Source organism: Cyprinodon tularosa, unplaced genomic scaffold (assembly GCF_016077235.1).
Source record: "Cyprinodon tularosa strain WSP-4 unplaced genomic scaffold, ASM1607723v1 ctg147, whole genome shotgun sequence".
NCBI lineage: Eukaryota > Metazoa > Chordata > Actinopteri > Cyprinodontiformes > Cyprinodontidae > Cyprinodon > Cyprinodon tularosa.
The window spans coordinates 322252-338154 of record NW_024038298.1 but is presented as its reverse complement, the minus strand read 5'-3'; the positions used below and the strand labels follow the sequence as shown (position 1 = coordinate 338154).

General features: G+C 38.9%; 1 protein-coding gene across 3 annotated transcripts in view; it reads left to right on the top strand.

Annotated features, from left to right (window-relative positions):
• Positions 1-15433, top strand: part of rgl1 (ral guanine nucleotide dissociation stimulator-like 1) — a 38825-nt gene extending 23392 nt beyond the window's left edge. For 2 of the 3 annotated variants that reach the window (XM_038279029.1, XM_038279031.1), the window contains exons 2-18: positions 2193-2303; positions 6342-6550; positions 6641-6700; positions 6810-7000; positions 7089-7213; positions 8685-8900; positions 8995-9098; positions 9261-9345; positions 9459-9548; positions 10975-11061; positions 11190-11222; positions 11324-11445; positions 11704-11793; positions 11894-12080; positions 13242-13493; positions 13599-13713; positions 13899-15433. In XM_038279029.1, coding sequence (XP_038134957.1) covers positions 2193-2303; positions 6342-6550; positions 6641-6700; positions 6810-7000; positions 7089-7213; positions 8685-8900; positions 8995-9098; positions 9261-9345; positions 9459-9548; positions 10975-11061; positions 11190-11222; positions 11324-11445; positions 11704-11793; positions 11894-12080; positions 13242-13493; positions 13599-13713; positions 13899-14086 — 2265 coding nt within the window. In that variant the 3' untranslated portion in view covers positions 14087-15433. Of the gene's footprint in view, positions 1-2192; positions 2304-6341; positions 6551-6640; positions 6701-6809; positions 7001-7088; positions 7214-8684; positions 8901-8994; positions 9099-9260; positions 9346-9458; positions 9549-10974; positions 11062-11189; positions 11223-11323; positions 11446-11703; positions 11794-11893; positions 12081-13241; positions 13494-13598; positions 13780-13846; positions 13870-13898 lie in introns of those variants that run through there. The other variant, XM_038279030.1, reaches the window with a different exon arrangement.
• The last annotated feature ends 470 nt before the right edge of the window (positions 15434-15903 follow it).

The following is a 15903-nucleotide window of genomic DNA, read 5'->3' as shown; positions in this document are numbered from 1 at the left end:
AACTACATTATCATTAGTTCATTTAAAAAAGAAATATCATCTAACTAATAACTAATCCTTGCTTGTAATATGGACCAATACTGTATGGACCCATTTGTGTGATGATATCAATGCAATCTTGTCTAAAGGTTTAAATTCAAGTGTTAACATGGTCAGCTATGATATTTTTTTTAGCTAAGGAGATGTTTTAAGAAGGCTGATGTTCACTTTGATGTTTGCCACTCTCTGACTAGCTGTTTGCTTTAGCTTCAGGTAATCTCCAGCTAATCTAGATTTATTATATGTTCTCTTATGCTTTGAAAATAATTTTATATGTTTCGAGTTAAACATGCAGCAAGATAACCCTGTAAAGTCAGAAGTGTGATTTCAGGCGAGCAGCTCTGTGTTCCAGTCTCCATGCATCCAGTATCTGTTTGCATCTCCTGAAACGGAGGCACAAAGAGTGCTGAACAGTTTATCAACCATTCAATTTAGTAATTTCATAAAAACAAGCTCTGCATTAAAATAAAGATAAACATTTTAATATCCCCTTTTATTGCTTATAATTGTTAATCCAAAAGCAAATAGCCAGTCAGATCAAGTTCAGATCAAAGCAACAAATCCAACCTATCATTATATTTAATAAACATCCAAAGTTATCAGACGGAAATGTGAATTAAACTGCTTGAAATAAGAGAATAAAACTTTACTTAAAAATTCAACCTTTTTTCACTTTATTGCAGAGCTAATCTGTTGTCTTTGCTAACTTGCAGCCTCTGTAAACTCCATTTATACTGTCTCTGTTGTTGAAATACCTTCTCTTGTAAATGGAAATGTTTTGGTTTCCATTTGCATGCAAACTCCAGGAATGCAGTCCCAAAATAATTCCTCATAACGTTTTTGCACTGAAACACATTTCCATCTGCAGCACATGAAATAACAGACAGTGTGTGAGCAGGACTGTGAACTCAGCAGCAGTGAGACCTCCCGCTATTGTTTTGGGAGTGTGTGGACTGCATGACTCATCCACTGATGTATTTATCTGTCTCTGCGCCAGTTGGCGGGACATCCAGGAGTGGGTCAGGACAGTCACAGGAGGGACATGTTGCTGCCCATCAGACAAGATACAGAGCATGTTTCCTTGCTGAAATCATTCATACTCTATTTCCTTTTTTCTTTTGTGAGGTGTTTTTTTTTTTTTGGTTTGAGCAGAAGCCCATGCTTCTTTTCAAACCAAAACACAACCCAGTCATGGATGAGTACCGCCGGCCCTGTAGACCAGCCATTGAGCCTGCTAATGGCGACGCTGACCCTTGATCCCTTTGCTGGCGGGCCGGGCCCTCTGTTTGGGGAGTAGAAATGGACTTTGCCGCTGAGCTTTGTAAATGAGAGTCGGAACATTCTTGGATAGTGTTGTCTTTGGATTTTTGAAGATCTGTCAACAAATAAAAACAACAATGCACGGAACTTATTGTTTATTTTTGGCCATTTCTACTCCTTCTTTGCCAGCCCAGCCTCTGTTTTTGTCTGTGTATGCTGTCGCCTCAGCAGATCTCTCCAAGCAGGAGTTCTGCATTATGACTCCAGTGTGTTTGTTTATGCATTCAACTGTTTGGAAGTAATTTACATCCAGATAAAGACATAACAGTCCTCGGGTACAAGATAAGGAGATATCTATTTAGTTTTAGTGCTCTTGCTTTCAGCCCACATTTGCTATCGTGCTCCTTTTAACTTTCGACACACAGACGTCTGTTTGGACCAGGAGAAGTGATGATCTAGGTGTTTGTTTAGGGGACTTTAGCTTGTTATCTTCTGTCTGTCTAAGCTCTGAGAAAGCAGTCCAAACCAGATTTCAACTCCAGAGACAGGCGGTGAAGGAGATGGATGTGGAATAAAAGAGGGAGTAAAGAAAGAGGGAGGGAGGCCTGGCAGGCTGCTGCACTGATGGGGGTTGGGGAGTGTGTTCCTTGATGTTTTACTGCACTCCTCTCTCCATACTTTGTTTTACTTTGTGCTGTGGTTGTGTTTTTTCTCTTCAACCTTCTGTTTTTTTGCACCGCTCTTTTGTTTTATAAAATCATTGTAATGACACTTGTGCAAGTCAGCTCGGCAGCCTGCAGATGCTTACTGGAAGTCTTTTTACCTCTTAATCCTGAACATGAGTTCGCTCTTCTTCTGCAGAGGTTCAATATGATCTTTCCTCCTCTTTTCAGAGCTCGGTTCAGGACTGGGGGGAGGAAGTTGAGGAGGGAGCCATCTACAACGTGACGCTGAAGAGGGTTCAGATTCAGCAGGCAGCGAACAAGGGAGCAAGATGGCTGGGGGTGAGTTTGAACATGAAGTGGTGCATCTGGTCTGACTTTTCCAGCAGCGGATCAGTTCGCCTCTCTGCCAGTTTATGAGTCCAGTTGGTTCTCTCTCACATTAATCACACCCAAATCAGTTTGATTATTAAAATTTTTGATAAATCATGATAATATACACTAATAAAAACCCATACACCCTGTGCAAAAACCTGATATAATGATCTTACAAAAAAACTAAAAAATCTGTCATATGTGGACGCACTATACTGTATATATCCCATGCACCTTTTTCTTCCTTTGGCACCTTCTTCTTTGAATATTTGAGCTGAAGTAAATTGCTCCACTGTGTGAGATAAATAAAGTCAATCAATCAATCAATATCATTTACTCAAGATCGTTTATTAAAGCATATTGCCATCGGTCTGTGGTTAGGAGTCCCATTTATTGGTATCACCTCTGATCAAACTAAAGTAACTTTTTATTGGAGTTGTCATCCACATTCCCTCTTAAAATTTGACATATTTGTCTCACTTTATTTTACATTATATTAACATATACCCCCTCACTTCTGCTACATATCCATAAAAAACCTGTACCTAAACATCAGCAGCTTAATTTGTTCCTGCAGGTGAGACATTTATTTTCAATACAGAATTGAATTTATCAGTTTTTCTGTATATCTGTTTGTTACAACCTTTAACTATTTACTGTTGCTCTGATCCTGTGTGGGCCAGTCCAGTTCATACTATTATATCAGCTTGTATTTGTAAATGCAAATATGTATTTGCAAAATTGACCTTTTTCAAATTCATATTTCATCCTGTAGTTTTACAACCAGATTAAAATTACAGTAGATAATGAGTAGATCATAGAAAATATAACTTAAACTAAGTTGGTGTTAAAATGGGCACAAAATGAACCCAAGCAGACCCACCGACTCCTGATGCTTTTCTAAATTCTCTGTTTTCTGCCATAAAATGTAAATCCCATACTTTATGTTTTTGCATTGTAGAATCTCTTTTGTTATTAATGTGCAGTGATTGTTTATTTAAGCCATTTATTGATTAGAAATCCATAAAACCTCAGCCCTTTTGTAAGCCCCATGCATTGTTCTCCACCCACACTGTTATTGTTTTAACATACTAAGCCTGGCAACACCTTTCAGCCCCCCTAAAAAAAAAAAAGAAGCAGTTTCCCTCTATCTGGACTCTGCTGCTTCGTTTTTCCAGCTGCTAGTAAAGCTGCTTGTTTCCCGGCATGGTGGGCGTGTCCTACATAACGCTGGTATGGATGAAAACAGAGTATTAAATGCTTTTCCAGATAATATAAGACATTAGTGTTTTCTTGGCTTTTATGTCCAGCATAAACAGATACACACTGTAGTATGCTTTTAGAGAGAGATAAATTAAAGGGATATGTTAGTTGTATAAGTTTTCACAGAGTTTCTGTTATTGATAAATCATCGCGTTGTAGTTTGGCTTGCCTGTCTTTTTGTAAGGGGCTTTGTAGGGTCTTGGTAAGCTGCACAGTAACACAACAGTAGCTATAAAGGCCTGTTGATGTACTGACAGTGGTGAGAGGAACCATTTCAGCTACAGCTAATTAAAATAATGTTAGTGTTTCAAAGATTGCCAACTACTAATCAGGAAAAACAGGAGAAAACTCCAGCTGACACATCTGTAGATTTGCTGGAAATGGCTGATTGTCATAGCAGAAAAGAAGCTATTATTAGTTCAGTTATATTCATGGGATTTCAAAGTTGCAGATCTTGTTTATTTTCCTGAACTGTGAATTATGACGTCGAAGCCTTTGTGTGTGTGTGACCTATCGGTGACTCAGTTCACAAGATAGAAATCTCATTCGTTATGTGAGTAGGCTCTTATCAGAGGGGAGTGGTGGGAGAAGTTTGCTCCGCCGCTGTCCTCCTCTGCGTCTTGAGGGCCGGTGGAGGAGGGGCTTCGCTGTGATTAGAAGCAGATTGGAGTGTTTCCTGTTTCAGCATGCTAACTTCACCAAGGTCTCTCCCTTCTGAGACTGTGTGTGTGCCACCCTCCCTCAGTCTTTCCTTTACGGATCTTTTTCCAAGCAGCTCGATTCTTACTCAGATACAATAGTCGGACACATCTGGAGAATCTGGAATTAAAAATAGGTCACAGTTATCATTGCTGCTTCCTCCTTATTCTTTATCAGTGATGGATGCATTTGAGCTCAGACTATAATTTATAAGCCAACATAGTATAAACATATCTATTATTGTTTTGCTCCTAGCCAAAAAATGTAATGAGTGAAACTTTTATCCTGACTAATGCACATTCCCATTGTCCTGTAAATTAGGACAATGTCTGAAGTATTTTAGTAAAGAGAATGTCACCTGTCAAAAAAAGGAAGAAACTTAATAATAGATAACATGTTTGTGAATACTACTGCTATTTGGAAAATAAACATATAAAAAAATGCAATCATTAAAATAAATGCAATACAAAGGACTACTTAAACTGTACTAGTATAGATAACACTTTGTAAGTGCCATGCTTTCACCCTCTGCAGGCCAGTCACATATCCAGTCAGCTAAATGTTCTTTAGGCCCTCCATTTGCCTAGTTTTAATAGCTCAGATGCTGAAATTCACAAAAAAAAACAAAGGAAGAATTGTTTAAAAAAAGAGTGAAAATGGTGGGTACATCATAGATAATAAGAGAGTCTGTAGCAATAATATTGTTATAACTTGTTGCTGCATTATCATGCAGACCTATGGAACATTTTAATACCATGTCACTGTGTTTCCAATTACATTTGGATACAAAATTACATACCAAATTACATCTATGTGTTTTATTTAATTTGTTGAACTTTATTTTTATATCTTTGCTATTATATATATATATATATATATATATATATATATATATATATATATATATATATATATATATATATATATATATATATATATATATATATATATATACACTTTGTTTTTATATATATATTTTAAAAATGAGTCAAAATTGGAAGTACAATACTTTTTGTTTGTTTTGATCCCTGTTCTAGTCAGTCATCTCTGACGCCAAAGTGTAAGACATGACCTCTGACCTGCTGTTGATCTAATAGATATTATTTATTGGAGTCCTTTAATAGCATTTACTTCCAGTAGACTATGAGTAGACTATTAAAAATCCAATAATACAGTTTGTACCAGAAGTCCTACTGGTTCCAAATTGCTGGATGGTTGGTAAAAAAAAACTAAAAACTACACATTGTTCTGTTTCTTATCCTTATTAGTTTGGCACAAAAAACAGCAGCAACAAAAGGGCCGAAAACCAAAGGGGCAAAATGATTTGCAATTTATTTCAGCTTTATCCTGCTTTGTAGCACCATGAAGCAAATAGAAAAAACAATTTCTGCTGGAATGCTTAGCCACAAGTTGCTTCTTTTGATTAAACAAGCTAAAAAGTAAGATGTATGCTAACAGAAATGTTATTTTACTGTAACTGGAGGCTGATTTAATCAGATGTAAACATTTAGAAGTACGAATAGAGTAATTTCATTATGGAGCAGCCATGTTGAATTTTCAGAATTAAAACCTGCAGAGCATGATTATATTAAAGCAATTAAAACGAATATAAAATGTTAGCCAAAACTAGTGTCACTTCTTTAGAATGCTATTTTAAGTTGTTGTTTTTTTTTTCCTTTTTCATGACGTGAGGTTAACAAACATCCTCTTTCGACTGTATAAGGGACCAGGAATGAATACGATACTCTTAAATGCTGACAGAGGAATGTTTAAAGGAAATAAGGGACTTTAAAAAAAAGCCTTGGGGAAGAAAAGGGGAGGAGAAAACACAGCTTCAAATACTGAAAGATAAACTAGAAAACAAGGAGAAACACTTTTATAGTATGTATGGGGATACATCTTCTAGCAGAAAACCGTAAATTAGTTAAATTAGTCAAAAGTCCCAATTTTTTCATGATCCAATAGACACCAGACAGACAGCAATTAGCAAATGATTTAATATATTCAGGCACAGCGATAAGAAAACGTTTTTGTGTGTTAAAGGCGGAGGGTGATCGCCTGCCACCCGGCCACACGGTCAGCCAGCTGGAGACCTGTAAGATCCGCAGTATCCGTGCTGGGACACTGGAGCGCCTGGTGGAGACATTATTGACGGCTTTCGGAGACAACGACCTGACATACACCTCCATCTTCCTCTCCACCTACAGAGCCTTTGCCAGCACCCAGACTGTACTGCAGCTGCTGCTAGACAGGCATGCTAAAAAAAATGTTTAAAACTGAATTACATGGTGTAGTGAATGTAAATTTCTAAATGCAGGCTCTTTATTGCTTTTCTATTGCAGATATGGGAGTGTGGAGGACAGCGAGCAGGATGGCTCAGAAAATAATGAAGCCATCAGAAAGTGAGATATAGTTTTATACATCACCATCACCTCCTACTGAACCCCATCTGAGATCCAGTTAACATCACTGGCTGATCACATCGTCTCTCTGTGCGTCTTGTCCACATAGTGCCCTGGCTTCTATCCTGCGCGCCTGGTTGGACCAGTGTCCTGAGGACTTCCAGGAGCCTCCAGACTATCCCTGTCTGCACAGGCTGATGGACTACCTGCGGAAAGCTCTTCCGGGATCAGAGGCTCTTAGACGGGCTGAGGTTCTGCTGGAGCAGCTGCACAGTCAGGCCAGCATGGATGAAACAGATGGTATTACTTTTTCACATTTTTTGCAAATATTTCTAATGCTCTATAGTTTTAATTTTATTCAGAGTCTGATTCTTTCTTTCTTCTTCAGTTGTTTTCCAAGGAAACAGTTCTTTCTGCCTGGGGGAGGAAGAGGAGGTGGAAATCGAGGTACAGGAGGACTTCCTGTCCTTTGATGCTGACCTGGTGGCCGAGCAGCTGACCTACATGGATGCGGTAAGAGGAGAAAGATGAAATGGAAACATTAAAGAATAGCGTTAAAAATCCCTTTGATGCTTTCCTATGACATGCCACCAGACTTGTTACTGTCTGAAGCTCTCGGTGTATTTTGTTAAAAACAGACAAAGTTTTAGCACAAATCAGAGTAGCCTATTCCATTAAGATCAATAAAAACTCCTGTGACTGATTTAAAACATCAAGATTGCAAAGACATATTTATTCTGATCTGAAAAAGTTAGTGGAGGCAGAAGTTAAACTGTTAGGGCAGAAATTATCAGTTAAAAGTATATTCATACCTTCCAACATTGGGTGGTCTCATTGGTGTATTGACCCTCGGAATTGATTTGTAATTTCTTACCTTGTGCTTTAAGCCTGGTGAAAATGTGTTTCTTTGACATTCAGTTCCTGATGATAAGGACAATGGGGGAAAAAGCAGCTTTAATCATGGAAATGAAAACCAGGAGGCTAACTTATAAGGCAGTTACACTGCTGTGTTATTAGTATGCAGTGTTGCAGATCAAAATAAAAAGTGTGGACCACTGACTGCCAAAATCGAAAGAATTAATTGGTTGAAGAGAAGAGGCTGCAGCGACTTAGCATCAACTTTAAATTCATACAATTAAATTGTCTAAATTAATAACAGCAGGGATACATATGTGAGTGTACAGAAAAGATAGCTTTTGGAGGAAACTTCACTGAAAAATTAGGAGATTAGTGGGAAAAGTCAACGATCAGAAGCTTGCTGGGAGGTACAGTAACATAAAATAATCAGGAGTCTCCCTTTTTTAAACTTATTTAGGCATTTCACATAGATTAATAAAAAGAAGTTGCATTTTATAGATTTTTCATTTTTATACTTAAGGAAAGGAGAAAGTTTAGGACTGTTGCACTTTCATAGGCCATAATGCGAAAACTTTATTAACAGAATCAACAGAAAATCAGATTCAGGCTAATTTAACAATTTTATTTATTTATTTATTTTTGTTAAACTCCCTGCATAATTATAATAAAGCAATGTATATGCATGAAACAAGCGGAGCAATATGGCAATTGCCATACTTCTACGCCTGTGATAATAAAATCTGTTGTGCTCTTTTTGGCATCAAGACAATTATTCTTATTGCCACATTACCAGACAGGACACTGTTAAAAAAAATTATAATAATTTTACAATTTTAACTAAATTTAACAAATGGTTGTCATGAGCTAAATATCAATTCAAAATGTCCTTTATGGATTTAAAAGTAAACAGGAAAAAGGATCACACACATTTTCTTGTTCTATGTTCATTTAAAACCCCATCCAAGAACTTGCTAATCTCAGAGTAATATTAAATTACTTACATTTTTACTGCTGTAGCATAAAAGCTCCGCTATGTGGAATTTGAACTAAGCAGCCCACATTTTGGAATCTTAATAACACCTTTGGCTCTAATTCTGATCAGTTTTTGTGTATCCTTTCTTTCCAGCTGTTGTTTAAGAAGGTGGTCCCCCACCATTGCCTGGGCTCCATCTGGTCCCATAGAGACAAGAAGGACAACAAGCACAGTGCTCCCACCATACGTGCAACCATCACCCAGTTCAACGCGGTCGCTGCCTGCGTGGTGAACACCGTGCTGAAGCACAGACAGCTCAGACCGCATGTCAGGGCGAAGGTCATCCAGCGCTGGATAGACATCGCTCAGGTTAAAGAAAAAGACCCAAAATATCAGATATACAATAAAAAATCAGCTAGAAGGAGGCAGGTTGTGACTGTTATTGTTTGGTTTCTTGGAGCAGGAGTGCAGGATACGCAAAAACTTCTCATCCCTGAGAGCAATTGTGTCGGCACTGCAATCCAACCCTTTGTACAGACTGAAAAGAGTGTGGGCATGTGTACACAGGTAAGCCTAAAACCTCTCAAGTATGCACATAATTTCTGCTGCTTTGGATATAATGTGTATATAAATATATTGAGGCAAGCTGCTGCCTTTTTTTGAATATGTGTGTTAGCACCTGTTTCTAGTCCCATTCGCTGACTTGAGCTTCTGTTTGACTCGATTCAGAGACAGCATGCAGACATTTGAGGAGCTCTCAGACATTTTCTCTGACCACAACAACTACCTGACCAGCAGAGAGCTGCTCATGAGGGTACGATCTACTTCCCCTCTTACTGACCCAATCTTCAATTCCCACAATGCTTTTCTCTTTTCACTGGTTTCAAACTTTAGGTGAAAAGTCTTTTACTTTTGGTTTATCCACAGGAAGGTACTTCAAAGTTTGCCAGTCTGGAGAGTTGTGCCAAAGATCACCAGAAGCGCACCCACAAGAGACTGCAACTGCAAAAGGAAATGGTGAGAGAATCCCTCTGGGACTTCTAAAACAACTACCAGACAAATTGATTCCTTTTCTTTTTAAGTGGTCTGACATGGGAGAAAAAAATGCAAATAACACATTCCTTCTGAGCTATATACTGAAAGAAGAATTCTTGCCTCTCCAGGATGTTGAAGCCACATACTTAGCTTTGTTTATCCAATGCAGCGTGTGCTGTACGCACATTAAACCTTAGCTGTAATTTACTGGCCTGCCTCGCCATCTGTCAACAGCGGAGGCTAAATTAAAGCAGCAAAATCAAACACTTGCACTTCCAGCAGGATCAGGAAGGGCTAAGAAGGATTTTGAAAGGAACATGCTGTTACAGAAGCCATAAGTTGCTCCCTGTGTCTTTGTGGGGCCTGAGATAAAGCCTTTAAATTCAGAGTCATCTTCTCTAAATCACTGCCATTAAACAAATTCTGATGGGCTTGAAGTTGTTATATGTTGGTGCTCTGATGTAACCAAGATATGAAGCAACAACGATTATTAGATTCTCAATATATAAGATTATATCACCATATCAGTGAATTTAATTCCCTTTTGAAACTATTAAAGTACCAAGCCTTATAAAAAAAAATTATTTCTAAAATGATTTCATTATGTGAATTTAACTTACAATAAAATTAGCAAATCACTGACTGAAATAATGGAAATATAATAATAGAAATTGAACTTTATTGATCTAACATTGAAGAAATTCACTCTGGGGGCACCAGAGCAATCAATTCAATACAATTCAGTTTATTTATATAGCGCCAATTAACAACACATGTCCTCTCCAGGCACTTTACAGTTCACCTGATCATACAGTCAACTTGATTCAAGGTTTTCTGTCTAAGGAAAATCAGATGATTGCATTGACTCATTGACTCGAATGCAATCCCTCACACTAACCATGCTTGTAGCGACAGTGGAGAGGAAAAACTCCCTTTTAACAGGAAGAAACCTCCAGCAGATCCAGGCTCAGTGTGAGCAGCCATCTGCTGAGACCGACTGGGGTTCAAGGAGACAGAACCAGAGATGCAAAAAGCAACTGAAAAAGGCGGATCGGTCAAGGAAACACACAGCCAGGCAGAATAGGTCAGAGTCAACTCCCATGTCAGAGAATGAAGAGAGCACATTTCGCCAGTCACAGTCACAGAAACAGGACTACATTGGAAAAACAGGCTGATCTCCAACATTTATTAACAAAGGTGTTGGGGTTAAGGGTCTTGCTTGCAGTCTGTGGAGTGGGACTCAAACTCAGAACCTCAGGATTCCAAGCTCTCTCTATGCCCTAACCACTAGGCCACCACACCTCACCTGCAAATACGCACCACCTATTATTATAAACTGGTCTGGTACTTTCTGATCCTGCCTGTTGCCTCTTTGCTTTAAAATGACCAAATAAATGCTTGTCTACAGGGAGCGATGCAAGGAACCATCCCATACTTAGGGACGTTTCTAACGGACCTGACTATGTTAGACACAGCCCTACCAGACTTTGTGGAGGTAAGACAAATACGCTCCCTGTTATTTGTGGATCTTAGTGGTCCACCTAATGCTGTTTTTCTAAGAAGCTGCTGGTATGTGATGCCCCATGGTCTGACAGCACATTCTCTCTGTCTCTTTATCTGCAGGGGGAGCTGATCAACTTTGAGAAGAGACGCAGGGTGAGGGACTCTCCTGTTTATTCATCACCAAACAAAACCCATGCAGCCTGTTTGATGCTAAGTATTTCTCTGTCTTTGACGCTATCCTTCTGCCTCTGCAGGAGTTTGAGGTCATCGCGCAGATCAAGCTGCTCCAGTCTGCATGTAACAGCTACTGCCTGACTGCAGACCAGGCGTTCATTCGCTGGTTCAAGAACCAAACTCAGCTCAGCGAGGAGGAGAGGTAATGCTGCTTTTCTCTCACCTAACTGTACGGTTGTGTGTTAAATAATGAGCCAGTTAGTGAAGGAGCTATGGTCTGTTGGATCTATTGTCCACACACAAAAAAACAAGAGAAGCTTTTTCTCCCTGCTCACTACCTGGTCTTTACTCCCTGCTGATCTATTGTTTTTCCTTTTTTTGCCCTCCCTGCCTCACAGTGCACTTGGTTTATTAAAGTTTTATGATACTGACAGTTTATTGCTATTGCTCTGTCTTACAGCTACGCCCTGTCTTGTGAGATCGAAGGTCTCGGCGACAGCAGCCCAACTTTACCCAAACCTAGAAAAAGTATGGTGAAGAGGCTGAGCCTGTGAGTGCGTCCAGAATATAGATGAATGACGGAAGAGCTGAGTTTTTACTCACATCTAAGCAGCTTTTATTAACATATAATCCTCCACTCTACTTTTCAGACTGTTTCTTGGACCAGAAAGCAGCTCGGCCAGTTCACCAGTCAGAGAGACGCCACGCTCGCCTCCTACTGGCAGCTCGGGGGAGAGCATGGACTCGGTCAGCGTGTCTTCCAACGACTCCAGCACTCCTTCAGATAACGAGGGACTCGCCAGTCCGACTCACAACTCAGAATCTCAACAAAACAAGGTGGGTTACAGCTAAACAGTTTGTTTAATATCATGAATCTAAAAGAAAATTATTCAGTTTTATTATATTAAAACAAACTAGATCTATTACAAATCACAGATTAATAAAAATTGTTTTACAAAAAGAATTAGTTTATATTATAAACCATCCCAAAATAAACAATCACATTTAAAGTACATTTTTAACAATTTTTTGACAAACCAGTAATATTTCTGTCAATTTTACATATTAGAAAGAAAGCATAACTATCTGTAAAAAAAAAAAAAAAAAAACATTTTTGAATTAGTCATAAATCTTACCAATCTGAAAAAGTATAAAGCCAGCATGTAAAACATTAAAATGAAGAAATTAGGAGTGGAATAAAAGTTATTTATAATTAGGTCCGTCTTAAAGAGGTGACAAGGATCTAAAGGTAGGAAGAGCTCAGTTAATTTGTTTGTGTTTTTAGCGTTATCGTTTTGCTAAATTAAAAACAGATTTCTAGTTTGTATATTGCATATATTATAGAAATAAGTTAAGTTGCTGAGTAAGCAAGTGCAAAACATTAAGCATGGTAAGGCATGACTCAGAGCTGCTAAAATGTCATCAATACTTAACCTCTTACACCCTAAGGGGGTATAAATAAATTTCTGCCTGACAAAAACACACAAAAGTAAATAACTTATAGCCTCAAAGCTATTAGATTTAAGAAGAAACTTTTGGTACGTCTGTAAAGGTAAGATGTCATAGAATGGTTTTCTGGTGTCAGCACCATTGTAGCTTTGACCCTGCCTGAAATATTAGGGACAAAATACAAAATATTTTGCATTTTTTGAACCTCGCCAAAATTTTCTTTGAAATAAACATTGCAAAACACTACCAAAATATTATTTATAGCACAAAAAAGTAGTACAGACTTTCAAATCTAAATGTTGTGTAAAAATATACCAAATTTGGACTCAATCAGATGAATCATATTTATTTTAGAATGGTATTAGTGAGAAATTTCTTAGGCGGAGAGGCCATTTTGGCACATTTATCCATAAATGTCACCAAACTGTGCCAAATAGGTTTTTTACATCAATACTGGGGGTTTGGTAAAATTACGAGGTCATGTAGCAGCTGGACCCGCCGGTGGGCCCGTAGTGTTCAAGGGGTTAAACATTTCTGTGACTCTCTCAGCTCTCAGAATCATCATCTTGCACTTCGCTCCACTCCATGGACACCAATTCATCGACTGCTAGCAGTTCCATGACTCCAGCGTCTCCATCACTCCCTGGGCGTTCTGGTACCCACAGACGATGCATCTCCCTCACTCCTTTGTCCCCCAGCTCCCCGAGTCAGACCCCGGCTTATAACACCCAAGCCCAGGACACATGCATCATCAGAGTCAGCCTGGAGCATGGCAATGGGAATCTGTACAAAAGCATCCTGGTGAGTGAAGACAAATACTTTGCTTTTTTCTAAAGGAGACGGGTTTGTATTTTAAGACAATCTAAGTCAAACCAAGTATAAGCTGATAAATGTTGTTTTGAACAGCTGACCAGTCAAGACAAGACCCCAGCTGTGATAGCTAGAGCCATGGCAAAGCACAACCTGGAGGTGGAGCCAGAGGAGGGATTTGAGCTGGTGCAGGTCATTTCTGAGGAGAAAGGTAACGAATCACTGTACTTACAAACAGCATTGTATGCAATCCTTAGTGTAATTTTCAGAGAAGCGCATCCACAACATTTAGCTTTTTCTGTTTGTTTTCTACAGATTATTTGATCATGCACTGGTTCTGAGATATTACTGACATCAATTTAACTCCGTTTTTGTTTCCTCTTTGATGTCTCTCAGAGCTGGTGATTCCTGACAACGCAAACGTTTTTTACGCCATGAACACCTCAGCCAACTTTGACTTCCTGCTGCGCGCCCGAGGCTCGGCCGGTCGGCCGGTGCAGCTGCGGAGTCGCTGCAGTTCCACTCTTCCCCGGGCTCAGGCTCGCTCCAGCCTCTCGCTCAGACTCAGCAAAGTAACGCTGTGACTCCCTCATACTCTTGCCTACAGCGAAGACAGTGATTATGAGTGGATTCAATAAGACATAAAAAGAGCTATGAGATGTTTAACGTGGACCAGATGCAGTGAGCTCTTAGACTCTTGTTTTACTCGTACCATTTGGGTCACTTTACTGTGCCATCATCACCCTCCCAGCCTTAATGTGCAACAGTGACCCCAAGTTGCCTCCAATCTTTACAGGTTTTTTTGCACAAGTGGGAGAACCAAGCTCCCAGACCTCCAACAGTATTGAAAACGACTAGTCTGCATAGATTAAGCTTTAATTTGTTGTTTTAAACAGGAATGAAACAGAAGATATTTGTTGTTTTGTTCTGTTAATAATGTCTAACAGTATTCTAAACCATATTAACTGACTGAAAGAAACTGTGACGTCAGTACTTTAACCCATTCGGGCATCTTGAACAGTCCTAGTCGGGCTTGTGCACAATGTGCACAGTGTACGTGTATACATATTTGTGTATATGTGTGTGTTCCCCCCCTCCCGCCATATTGCGAGCTGTGTGACGAATGCAGGTGCATTCTGATAAGTTCCTATACTTGGTTTTATCAAGTCCTTGGCAAATACTGAAAAGGCCTTACCTGCCCTGTCTTCAGGGTGAAGAGGTGCAATTAGTGCTGCTTTCTGAAGCTGTTTTTTCTGCTTGCATTGAAATAAATTCTACGTGCAAGAACGGAAAATGAATTTGGCATTCTACTGCTATAGAAAGCAGATAAATATCTGACTGATGCATACTTGTACCGTATGCTAGTCGACAGACGCCAGTGTTATGTGAATCTGAAGGATGAATGAACCGCTTAGTAGGTGGTTTTACTCCCTCTTTACTAAACGAGATCATGTTTTTTGTTTATAACTGTTGCTTTTTTTTTTTAAATGTTTTTTTGTATTTCTTTTGTGGGCTTATTTCATTCCAGAAATGCTTTCACTAATGTGAAAGTGACAGGAAATCTTAAACATAAGAACTCAAACAGTCATAAAAGAAAACCATCTGTGCCAGATTTAACTTTGACAAATTCCAAAGGACGCTTTATTTCATTATCCATCTGTCTCATGTAAACCCTTCTCCTCTGTAAGCCAGGTGGGTGTCTCCTCACACTAAATCACATCAGCATTAGCGGGTTCCTACAGGGTTATGGTCATAGCATGATGCTACCAGTCTGACCACTGATCCCAGTCTGTGTTAACATGTTAGCGAGGCTTCTTAATGCAGCCCTTCACTTTGAAATGTTTTTCTAAAATCCATGTCCATTTCCTGTTCTCCACTGCCAAAGACTCTTACTCTACTTAGATGAATAAATTATTGCCATTATCATCAAACTTGTCTGTTTTTTGTTTTTTTTGATGCTGTATCTTGAGCTCATCTCTCCAAGTAGCGTACAGTACGTCCACGTTCCCATGATGCAGAATGTTCTTTCTCCTGTTTTAGAATAATAATACACTGCTCTGGACAAAGCAACAACTGTTTATATGAGAGGACATTTCTACCATATGAATACATCACCTATGACCATGAAATTGGGTTTGCTCAGATGAATTAAATGTTGTAGAGCCTTTTACTTAAAGGTAAACACCACAGGGTTGAAGTAAAAAACCAACAGAACTGGAACAGCACTGTATTGATAGATCGCTCATAAAATTGGGTTTCATCTTAGTCTTTCTTTTAAAGTTATCATCCTGTGTTGCATTTTATTACTTAGACGGCAAACATAAAAGTCACTGTGCTCATTTGTTAGCACATTTCGATTTAGTCTTAATCCCAGCTGTAGTACTTTAAGCTATGGTCTATT